Raw genomic sequence first — 12,812 nt, forward strand, 5'->3', positions numbered from 1 at the left:
CAGCGAGTAACCTCCTAACCCAACTGGACAGGTACCCCAAATTCTTTAAGGAACAAAAAAAAAATACACACTTTTTGCAGAGGGGCGAGCTTAATCAATCAGCCATGCTCTGAGTAAAATTTATAAAGACTGGCATACGTGATATGCTCACACAATAAATCTACACACTCGTGCACACACACATACACAGTTGCACCTGCCCTGTTGCTCTATACTGTCAAGTCCTTACATGATTTAAGAGCCCTTAAAACAATGAACAAGAGAAAGTGCATTTTTAAGAGTGTGAGTAGGTGTGAGAGGGAATATAAAGATAGAAGCCGAGGAAAGTACATCACTGCTAAAACAAGAAAAAGTTCAGTGCCTAGACTAGTTCAGGAAACTAGAGCAGGCACTGTTAAAAGAGGAGATGAGGAAAAAAAGAATGAAAGAAAAGACAGTGAAGAAACAAAACTGCATCACAACAGAGGGGTTAAAAGTGGCAGAAGAAACAGAAAGAAACAAGGTACACCTACTGGTTATGATAGCTGAGAGGGTCTGGAAGACAAAGTTCTGAAATGTCCATCAGTCCAGTTTTAGCATTCCAGGAATGAGAGGAAGAGGAAAGAGAAAACAATTGAGACCCGCTTCTTCCCCAAATGATGGCACAGCACCCTCAGAGACAACGCTGCCGAAAGCCCCCTCCAGCACCGCTCCCCCCAGCCTGCACAGGTATGTTGGACTCGCGTGTGTGTGCGTGAGCATGTGTGTTGTGTATGTGTGTGTTTATGTATATATGTGTGGGGGAGAGAGAGTGTGTGTCTGAGTGTATGTAAGTGAAAGTGTGTGTGTGTATGTCAGAGAGAGAGGAAGAGGAAGAGAGGGAGAGAGAGTGAAGGGGGGAGGGACAGATAGACGGAGAGGTAAAGGGGGGTGAGACAGAGAGAGACGCGCAGGCAGCAGCGGGATGAGCGCTAAGATGGAGAGAGCATGAGAGCGCGAGCGAGAGGAATGACTCTTTCCATGGTCGGGATAGGGCTCTTTAAGACTCAAGGGCTTGATGAATATGGAACAGCTGCTGTTGGCTGGCTCCGAGGGGCAGGACTTAAAGCGACAGAGGGGCCGGCGGAGCACCAGGGAGGAGGGATCCAAACGCTCGCTCACACACTCCACTATGCACAGATACAACATACACACACACATGGCTCACACACACATAGACAAAACAACCTATCACATGAACAACAGAGATGCAACTCGGAGAGCAGTCAAAGTTTCCATCTCAGTTAAGTAAAAAGAGTTGTGAGTTTCTGGATGCTCAAAACTCACATAAAAACATAAGTATAGATAATAAATTTGTGGAATATATGAAAAAAAATTACTGAATTATTTATTTCTGTATTGACTTGTAGAAAACACAACATTTACTGTATTTAATAGCAAAGTATTTTAACATTTTTATAACATTTTGTAATTTATAATTTAAGAATTTGCAAAAAGAAAAAAAACATTTTGTCTGCATTTCTATATCATGTTTGTCTGCTTACATCAATAAGCATTGCAATGATATCAAGCAAAGCCAAAGCAATACCACTTCACATGACAACACCTGAGAACTTCACCAAGCAGCTGACATTTCAGAACTCGACCCTGACAACATAAAAACTTGCCATAATCAACTCTATGCATTTTAAGATATCAAAATGAACCCTGCGCTGTTATATAACACATAATAAAGTCAAATCTGACACCAGCCTAAGCCACACTATAGAAGCTCCAGCAAGCAGTCGAGTGCATCCGCAGCACTTCACTCTCAAAAAGCAATAGCTTTCAAACCACTAAGGACAGTAAATGTATTTATTGAGCTGTGTCGCTAGCTCCATTTGCGGGTGTTACATGTGAGGTACCATTGTGAACCTTTCACCGCCTGTGAGAGATGATCTCAAGCCATAACTCATATTCTGGAAGCCCATCAGCTTCTAAAGCAGCGGAAAATCCAGCTCTGTCTTCTCTAACCCCAGCTTTAGAACCGCCTGTGTTTCACTGTTGATCAAGCTCAGTAAGAATGCCGAGAATGCAGATACCATTTCACAGTCAGTGAGGGTCTCCATGTTACTGTATCCCCACATTATAAGAGCAGAGCTTACCATGGCATCTTATTGGAGAAATGAGCTGTCCGACAATGGCCGACACTTGGCCGAGTCAAGAAGGGAAATCGCAGCAGCTTGCCCACTTCTCGAAAACTCACAAGGTGTCTGACAACGGTCTTCAGCTACTTCAGTGAAAATAGGAGTGAGTGAGGAGGAGTCGAGATCTACCAGCAGATTCATGCGAAAAAAAGGTGTGTTAGGTCGCCCCTGCTGCTCTCTGGGTTTTTCTTTGCTGAACAGGAACAGTGTAACCCTTGGAGAGGAATCCGGTTCCATTCATCGGCTCACGTTTCTATAATCAATGCAAAAACATCACGCAATCCCTATTGATCATCACAGGCCTATTGATGTGCAGCAAGAGTGCCTCCACAGTGGCACAGATCACACAGCATCTGCTCTCTTTTTGTGACAAAAACAAATGACAAAATAAATGAAAATCCAATTAAGATTGATGCCAAATCAAACACCTGTCAGTTTAATTCCTTACAGAGGAGTAAAATCACTATCAAACACCATTCTCACACTTCAATAGGACACTGCGCAAAACACAGGAGAAAGAACGAAATAAAACACATCTGTACACCTCACAAGGCACAAACTATTATGTGTATTGTTCTTCCTTATTCCTTTGAATTGTAATAATTTAAAACCATAATTTTCAGCTGTTTCTCCTCATTTAGGGTGGGAAAATATTTTAAAACATTTCAAGAACAATAGCTTCAATAAAGGAACCAAAACTTACAACACACCCCTAATTCTGAGTCAAATCACTGCACAAATCACAACATAATTCTACAAACAGCTGACCCAGCATGATTTAAGTCAAGAGACTTAGTAACTACTCGCCAGAGACTCACAAGAGGGGGTCCTTTCTCAGGACAGACTGCAGCATTTTCCTGGTTATCTAGCCTTTGTGATGTCTGTCCTGTTGATAAACGTCTTCACTTGATAAATCACATTTCTGCATATTTTCCCTTTGGCCTCCCAAGGTTTTTGACTGACACCACACAGACTTTTGTCACGCAGCGTGAGCTATGAAAGCCCTGCTGCTGCTGCTGCTGCTGCTGCTATCATTGCTTCTTATCAGCTCTGTTATGAAAAAAAAATCACGGCATGTGACAGTTGATTTGACAGGAAGGGATCTGATACAAATAAAGAATAGAGGTGCACTGTGCAAACGCTCGATCACACATGGCGTGACAAAGTTAGTGGAGTATGACAACCAGGAGCAGGGCTGATTATCTAACATTATTTTTTTAATTGATATATCTTTTATTGATATCTCTATCCTATGGCATCATATATATCTGCATTAATACACTCTGTGCAGCTTGTGTGTGTGTGTATGTCTCTTTACATGTCATGTATGTAGTCACTTTTTGAAATTAAGTTACTTTAATCAGTCACTTGAAAACTTAAGTAGCTTAAAGCAGTTTGGTCACCTTAAGTGAATTAAATTAGTGTCATAAAATGATAATGCCTTCATTTTGTTTTTCACACAGCAGAACTTAAACACAACACCAGCTAATTTTCCAGTTTACACAGTGCTTAAGTTAAACTACAACATGCTTAACTTTCCAAAGCAAAAAGATTATGGTCTTATAATGTTGCTTTAATCAACTTTTCTCATTTACATGTCAATTTTACACACTATAAATTGTCATTTAAGTCTGCTGCTGTAAAAAAGTTTGGCTCTTAAACAACCCAGCATCCTTAAAACTTAATTTTTTTGCGAAGAATAAGCAAATAAATCCGCACTGTCAAGTGATTTCCATTTAACAATTTTACCTCTGTGAATAAACAGACAGCCAGGCCTTGTAAAGTCGCCATATTTAACCTCTTCATGCATACAGTAATGGCCAAATCGATAACGTAATTCAGTCACCATTCCCAGAGGAAAAGGTACAGTGCAGCAGGTCCGCGCGCACTGTACATGCCTCAATTAGAGCTACGTCGCGTGCACACTGATGTCATTTACAGTAGCTACAGGTGCGTCGAAGCTACATTTTTAAAAAAAAACATTTAAAACTCTTTAAATTAAAAATAAAGACAAGTAAATGAAACTGAGAAAAACTAAACAAGCAGACGAACTTTAGGTTGATGAAGGTACCTTACTCGGACAAGTCATGCCACATCCCCGCGTGAGCACAGCGCGCAGTAGACGTCTCCAGGTTGCAGTGGTGGTGGTAGTGGTGGTGGTGGTGGTGGTGGAGGAGGAGGTGGTGTGGCTCTGTGTGTCTGAGCGCGCCGTTTAACTGTCACACACGGCAGCCACACTATCAACTCCTCCTCCGGCGCGCGCCCTGTGGCTAAACCAAACACCTCCACCGGCAGCAGGACCCTAGCGCGCGGGGTCAAATGTGATTCAAGGAACGAGGAAATGCCTGTTTGTCTCGTGACTCTAACACCGCACTATTCTCTGCGTATTATTCCACCGTTATTATTTTCTCTGCTTCTTAAGAGCTCAAACCCGGTAAGGAAACTCACTCAGTCTCATTTCGAAGTCTGTTGAGCTCTGTCAGAGGCTCGAATTTGGTTTGTTGTGCCTCTCTGCTCATCACCACCACCGAGGTGTTGTGGGTAAACATGTTCACCTGAGAAACAGGTGACAGCAGAAATGAAAAGGTTCAACGGGAGTCGGCTGGTTTCCACTATTGATGAATAAATAACAGGATGATAGCAGTGGCGCGTCTGCTGCAGAGATCACAGTATCACATCACCAAGGTGCTCACAAAATCCATTTGATATGATTTTCAGGGGTGATCTAAATATGCATTTCAGTGTAGTTTGTTATGCAGTTTTCTGTGAAATTAAACTTACTACTAGTTCCTGAGGTACCCCTCTGCATGACCCCTGGTAGTCTTCTTGGGCCCTATTTTAGGATCTACTGTCTTATTATGGCAAAACACTGCATATACCAGAAACATCAGCATGTCAAACAATTTAAAAATACATTTCCCAGCAGTACACTTGACTTTACAACTTCTGGAGTCCCTTTTTAATTAAGAAAAGTGATTAAAAAGATTTGTAATTGTTGATATAATTTCTGTTTTATCCTGTCTCATGAAAGGTTTTCCTCCACACGTCTCACATTCTCCATCATTGACTGACTGCCTCAGCTGTGGAGCAGAGCATGAAGCCAGCTGACAGCAGTAACCGACTTTATCATCTCCACTAGAGGGAGGGCTATCTCACAACAAGGCCACCAAGGAGCTGCAGCAGAGGTACCTTTTATTTATTTATTTTCCCAGGGTGATAGTGTAATTCATAAACTGAATGAATGACAGTCAGGACAGTGCCAACAACCAGGCGCACAATGGAGACTCGGCTGCATTTACTCGTGAGCACAAAAACCTATCCATTACAAACGTGTAATTATTGTCCTTAATAGATTAATTCATGCTGAAAGATAGAAATGGGTTCCAGGCTATTGATGTAATCATTTCACTGAGGAAATTAAGTGACATTAAAAGAATGATATTGTCACCGTGAAAGTATCATTGATTCTTTTCGAATGCAATTAACTGTATTTGAAAATGGGACCTGCACATTGAGCTGTGCAAGGAGCACTGAGGATCACTTCATTTGTGAGAGATATAAAGACCAAATTATCCCATCAAAGAGAAAATCTATAAATGTAATGGCACAGCGCTTCAGCACTAAGGAATGACAACAGCGGTCCTGTTCAGTTCCCTCTGTTAGGCGTATTAACTACCAGTGAGCGGCTCTCAACAACCCACAGAGAGATTATTCAGAGTGTGAAGGAGAATATTGCCTAAATTTATGAATTCACATGTGATTTTTTTTTTTTTTTTATTGGCTAACATAAACAATCCTCTCTTAAAAGTAGGAGCCATGAGATGGATGGCTGTAATATGTAATGTCATGTGAGATATTGCTTGGAGCCATCATTGCTAATAAATAGAAGAGTGATTTTATGGAGTTGTAGAATCTTTATTTCAGTTTCAACTCTTTGAGGTTTTTGCTTAATGTACTTCAAAGTAGAGCTGAAACCATGAGTCGATCAGTCGATTAGTTGATCACCTGAAAATTTATCTTTATATTTGATTCCTAATTAATCAAAAAAGTCAATTATTACCTCCTCCCAGCCTCCCACATGTGAGGATTTGCAGCCTTCCTTTGCTTTAAGTTTCTCTAAACTGGATTTCTTTGGGGTTTTGGACGATTGGTCAGGCAAAACAAGCAATTTAAAGCTGTCACTGTGGACTTCAGGAAATTGTGGTGAACATTTAAAACCATTTTCTTCCATTTTGTTGATCAAAATAGTCAATTAATCAAGGAAGTAAGTGGCCCATTACTTGATAGTATAGGTCAGCATTTGTGGCAGCTCTACTTCAAACACATGTGAGTCAGTGCTGGTTTAGATAAAGAGTTGAACTCTAATTTGATATCTGATAACTGATTAATCGGTTTGAGGATTTTTTTTTTTTTTTTAAGATTATTTTTATTGGCTTTTTGCCTTTATTGACAGGACAGAGGGTGAAATGGAGAGACAGAGAGAGACAGAGAGTGGGGACTGACATGCAGCAAAGGGCCGTGAGCCAGATTCGAACCCGCAGCCGCTGCAGCGAGGCAATGCCTCTATACATGGGGCGCCGGCACTATCCACTACGCTACCGACGCCCCAGTTTGAGGAATTTTTTAAGAAAAATGTCAAAGTTCTTCGTTTCCAGCTTCTTGAATTTGAATATTTTCTGGTTTGTTTACTCGTCTATGACAGAAAAAAACAGAAAAAATTTTGTGTTTAGGGCAAAACAAGACATTGGATGATGCCATCTTGAACTTTGGGAAACACCGATTGTCATTTTTACCATTGTCTGACACTGTATAGACCAAACAACTAGGGCAGGGCAATATATCAGCATTATCTCGATATCGTGATATGAGACTAGATATCATCTTTTGGGGAGCGAAATGTTGTAAGTGTTGACTTTTCCTGGTTTTATCCCCATTACTCATTTGATTATTCATCAAAAATCTTTTGTAATTTTTTTGTGAAAGCACCAATAGCAATATAATTGAAATATTAAGGTATCTGGTGAAAAATATTGTGGTATTTTATTTTCTACATATCGCCAAACTCCATATCTGCACACTGTATTAAAATCTCACAGCAATTTTTATAGTGCAACATTTCGATCAAAGAGAGAACTTGATGAAGATCTTGACAAAACGTTGCACAATTAAAATTGTTGGGAGCATTTAATGCAATGTGCGGATCTTTTGACAGATTCTTGTCTTAGCGTGATTTCTTTAATCCAGCACTTATAAAGTCCTCCACCCTGCTTGTATTAAATGGTTATTCCCATCAAATGTGATTTCAAGGGGTTTTCTCATGGTTTTCTGAAAGTCACCATCCAATACATTATGAAATTGGCTACCATCACTGTGACATATAACAGTATATTTCACCTGCCTTCTGTCCTGCCTGCTACTGTACTTAAATGGTTAAACTGGAATGCACTGGAATAGCACCTATACATGAGAAAAAATGTAAGCTGATATGCAGATTTACATTTTTGTTTGTTGCTTTTATCTTTAGAGTCAATGTCACCATGTACATAGGGGTATACATGCTGCCTACATTTCTGTAATACCAGTTTTGCGTGTGTCGTTTTGTTGACTTCCCCTAGTTCTGCAGTGACTTTTGATGTATTCCAACAAAAGCATGCTCATGTTGTGGTTACTGGTCCACACAGCTCCCTAACCCAATTACAGTGTTGGTAATCCAGTGAACAGAAATTCAGTGAAGAGGCGGAGAGGCGGGCAGAGATGGAAAAACATGAAACATAGCAGCTTGTGACTTGATGTCCGAGCAGCAGATGAATCACGCATCAATCTCCAGCCCTGGTCAAAAATGCTGCATAATTCAAACCCAAACATTTTTCTTTGCGCGATTCAAACCAAATCAGAGGGTCCTGAGCCTCTCTCCCTCCACCTGCTGTCAGCCACACTCCATCCAACCCTCGCCTAAATTTCATTTAGGAGACATCTTTCTCCCTTTCCCCCTCTCTCTCATGCTCTCTACATCGCTGTCTCTTCTCTCTCTTTGAATTCAGTGCGCCGTGGCCCTTAGATTTACTTGCTTAACAAATATGGACAGGGGGCCTAAGTGGTTTTTGAAATCTTCGAATGGACTTTGGAGTGCCTGTGCTGTGCTGGGTGACAACAGTCTCTCTGTCTCTCTCTCTCCCATCTAACCCATATGTGTGTGTGACTGTGTCTGGATGTCTGTTTATGTTTATGTCCACATGTGTGCGTGCATGCACGACTACGGCTTCCCCATGCTCTCCCAGACTCCCTGGCTGGGAGATGGCAGTGCTGGGGTGGAGCGGCAGTCTGGAAATGAGATAAGGATGTCTGATTCATAGGATCTGACAGGAAATCTATACTCTGCAATGTTTATAATCCAGCCATTACTACACAGCCAAATGAAAGAACAATAATCCAATCATTTACTCCATATTTACCTGAGGCAGATTCTCGGCTTTAAAGGCAAAGTGCATTGCGCGGTGACGGAGGCTGTAAAACGACTGATAGGGGCGAGGGTGCGGGAGGTGCTGGGGGCAGACTCTAGCCCGGAGAGAGGAGGACATCGAGGAGGGCGAGGATGGACTCAGTCCTCAGGCGAGATGTGTGTCTACAGGAGATGCGATGGTTCACCTGTGTGCACTTGGCAGGGTTAAGGGTCACTCATTACTCATCATTAAGACCCCATTGATTTATGAGTAACTTACAAAAACGGGAGACACTGTAGTTTGTGAAACAAGAGGTTAAAGGTTACAGAGATGAGAGTGAAAAAAAAAGAAATCCAGAGCACACATGTATTAGCAAAAAGCGTCTACTATTACAAAGCTTATGCAGTTTAAAGGAGAGGTGTAATTTGGCTCCCTCACACTGATCCTGTGTCATCTATAACAGAGAAGTCCATAGAGGTGCCGTCTCTCCATAAGCATAGTTCTCTGGTGGGGGTTTACTTATCATAGAGTCTTTCATGGACAGTATGAGCTGCTCTTCATTGTGTACGAGGGGGGAGGTTTATCTTATTTGGAAAAGTGAAGGGGGCCTGCCCTTATCTGTCAATAAACAGTAATTAGATTTTGTGGCCGATAGCGTCGATTGGTTTCTAATCTAGCTGTCGCCCTAGACGTGTGTAATTAAAATCCTGATTGATAAAGGGGCACAAGCCCGCCCACGCCACCACTTTACCAGACCCTACCCCCGACCCCTTCAAAACACAAACAAGAAAGAGATATGGAAGAAGGCCTGGGGAGAAAACTGCACTACTTATTGATCAGCTGTATCTGCCTTCCTATCAATGCCCTTTTCCCACAATGGAGGGGCTAGCGCAAAGGTTTCCTACGTAACACTTCATAGCTAATCTTCATCAGGCAGATTTTATCCTCCCTGAAAAATAAAAACAAAGCAACCAACATTTTAAGCAGGAAAACAAAAATTTGGCTGCTTGTGCTCACACAAATAAGAAACAAAAATGTGCATGTGTTTGTGTGAAATTACCTGTCTAAATTAAGATATTAAAACATGCTTACCACTAATGAGGGAACGCTTACTATGATTGTAATGCAATCAAGGAAAAACACCCCTCAGGCCATACAGAGATGAAAAAGGAATGCATTTTATCTATCTAACTAATGGGCCTGTGAACACAAGAATAAGGTCCAGACAAACACACACACAACACGCACGCACACACACACAACACGCACGCACAGGTGAATGTCAAATGTGCATCACGCATTACACAAATAAGGTAGTGCCTTCAAGTCAGAGGACTCCCACAGAGAGTAGCCAGGCTGAAAGATGTTCAAAAACACTGCCTCCAGACTTCACTGTCATCAGGGTCCATGCAGACAGACGAGGCAGGAAGAAAGGCTACGTGCTGTCTAAGTTTTGTAGAAAAAGGGACAGTGAAGAAAGTGAAATAGTGAGAGAGGAGAGTGGGACAGAGGAAACACAGCAGGCAAAGAGGCATCTAGCTAAGTGAGCTTGCACGATTCGCTGCTCCAGCCACTGAATATCTCACCACAAACCAAACTTCAGAACAGCACCATGACTGCGTGAGAGGCAGATAATCTGTTTCACAGAGTCAGATTTTGCCTGGTTGTCTGCAGGATTTTTTAAGCCGTGTAAACTGTGCGAGAGTGCAGACTGCAGGCCTGTGACCTTTCCTGTCTGACACTGGTCACCTGCTGTCACGTGCGAGGGCTGACCCACAGCAGTGAATGATGGCTGCATACTCTGCTTCACCCCCCTCTGTGACACATATGCACTGGCTAACACACATAAAATGCTTGCACACACACACACACACACACACACACACACACACACGCATATACTGTACCCACCGTGGAGTGGACAAACCGCCTCTCACTCAACAGCAATGCTCCTAACACCTCAAGAACATAATAAATCACAAATTAGAAGTGTGTGTATTTTGACAGGGGTGAACTTTCTAGAAAGCACTGGTCCAGTGCTTAATTTTATTCTTAATGGAAGGCAAAATTTCTAAAGGAAAACTTTTATTGGGCACAAAATGACTTTCCTCAGTTTTTACTTTCTTACACTGGGAGAGATTGAGATTGATACATGCTGGCAGTGCAGTGCCAGCCCATGCATGGTGCACCCCATTTAACCAATTTCTGTAATTTCCTCACTAAACAGTGATTAATAAATGGTTACCTAAATAAATGGGACATAGGCCAAAAAAGAATTGCTAAGATTTTCATATTCTTAAAGTTGCTAAAGTGAGCTTTGACTGGTTAAGAAAAAGGTTCAGTTTAATACTGATGCCTTGATATTACCTACATGAGCTTATAGACCATCAGTGACAGGATTTCTTTTCTGTTTCTTTATTTATTCTTAATGCATGTTCCTGGGTCTGATTCCTCACAAAATCAGGCAAAATGATTTACAGCACACAGACTGGAAGAGCCTGTGCTTCTATGTTCCCAGGTAGTTACACAGTCAGTAGTACACTAGCTAGTCAGAAGAAAGCAGCAAGAGATTTTCCTTAAGTGAGTTTTATTTTGATGTTACACTCTGTGGTTATGGTTGATACTGAGGCCAGATCAACAAAGAGAAGAAGAAAAGATTTGACCGAAGAACAAAAAGAAACAAGCTAAAAGGGACACTGAGTCAACCTCGGTCGATCATTCAACAAATGGAGAGAATTAAGGGATATTAAAGAATTTGTTACTGATCCTGAATTGGCCCTATTGTAATATGTTTATTCTATTTTATGTATGAAGCACATTGCTAGATGTGGTTTTACATCTGTATATGATGTCACATTGGTAGCTAAAACAAAGTTTGCTTTGTTACACCATCATCACAATACAGTTATGAATCATACATAGCCATAAATAGATACATAACCTCATTGCTGTGCGTCCTGCAAACCGCTGTTCTAAAAAAAATTGAATAAATTGCATCTTTCACCATATAACAAATGCACGCATTAGCCAGCTCAAAATTTTGCTGCCATATTGGTGATTTGAAGCCAGAGGTGACCATATTTGGATTAGAGGGGTGGATCTGACTGTAGCGACGCCTAGCAGACAGTCACTCAAGCGGCCCACCCTTAAATATGCGGAACTGTAAGCCTTAATGTAAGTGGGTGAGTTACACTAAAATTCACCCCCGTATGGTTGTCATGAATGTTGAAATCAGCTATAGAGACCAAAACCTTTTTTTGTACCAGGCTGAAAACATTTTTATTTCTGCTGTAGAGTTGGGCATTTTAATGTGGGTGTCTACGGGGTTTGACTCACTTCTGGAGCCAGCCTCAAGTGGTCATTTCGAGAACTGCAGCTTGTGGCACTTCTGCATTTCCTCATTTTTCAGCCGCTCAATTTCAACATACATTTTTATTTCGCAAGAAAGTAATATAACTATTTTCATTGAAGCCCACCTTACGTAAAGAAGAGCAAACACAGAACTATTTCAAAATGAAAGTCTTATTTGGTACACAACGAGCTGATGCGCTTGTAGTCGGTTTGTATATTTATATGTTGAAGTCCAGAACTTTGTCACTTTATCACCTACCCTTTCCTTGCCATCTAAGTTGTATGCTACAATACTACAAGGAGTGAACAATATCAGCAACACTTGTACAATATATTGTTCTATAATGCAGTATTCCTGCCATTAATATTATTTAAATGAAGCAAAAATATTAATTTTTCGTTAGATGTTTCAGAGATGTGCTGATGCAGCTCTTATGTGTTGTATTTCAGTGCAAAAAAAAAGGGATATATTTATGTATAGGCAGTGGACACCTTAAATGCATGCCAATACAACATTTTAAGGTCTTGAATTTTAAAATTACCATTATGTTTACTCCATACAACTCTGACACTGTCTCAGAAGTCTCTGGACATTTTAAGTTACATACAGTTTTGTGCTATCTTGTGGGTATTGCTGTTAATATGTCCCCCTGTATGCAATCTCTGATAAAGTATAAGTATATTTTTAAGAAAATTATCCATTATGATATTTCTTCATATCAAGATCTGAAATAAACTTGTTACCATGATGATATTCTATAATTTCAAGTATTTTCTTAACCTTGAAAAACTTATTAAGAAAGCTCCTGGATATAAAAAACCTTGTCTTGCGTGAATAAATGTGATTGGAGATCAG

The 12,812-nt window shown here is 40.9% G+C and overlaps 1 protein-coding gene across 6 annotated transcripts in view; it reads right to left on the reverse strand.

The window, feature by feature from the left end:
* The window catches only part of esrrb (estrogen-related receptor beta), a 96,519-nt gene that overhangs the window by 44,801 nt on the left and 38,906 nt on the right, over nucleotides 1–12,812 (reverse strand). For 2 of the 6 annotated variants that reach the window (XM_078175030.1, XM_033643144.2), the window contains exon 1: nucleotides 513–1,061. The exons of 2 other annotated variants lie outside the window; for them this stretch is intronic. In XM_078175030.1, coding sequence (XP_078031156.1) covers nucleotides 513–562 — 50 coding nt within the window. In that variant the 5' untranslated portion in view covers nucleotides 563–1,061. Of the gene's footprint in view, nucleotides 1–512; nucleotides 1,062–12,812 lie in introns of those variants that run through there. 2 more of the 6 variants (XM_078175031.1, XM_033643145.2) reach the window with 1 other exon arrangement.

Source organism: Epinephelus lanceolatus, chromosome 15 (assembly GCF_041903045.1).
Source record: "Epinephelus lanceolatus isolate andai-2023 chromosome 15, ASM4190304v1, whole genome shotgun sequence".
In the NCBI taxonomy this organism is placed as follows: Eukaryota; Metazoa; Chordata; class Actinopteri; order Perciformes; family Serranidae; genus Epinephelus; species Epinephelus lanceolatus.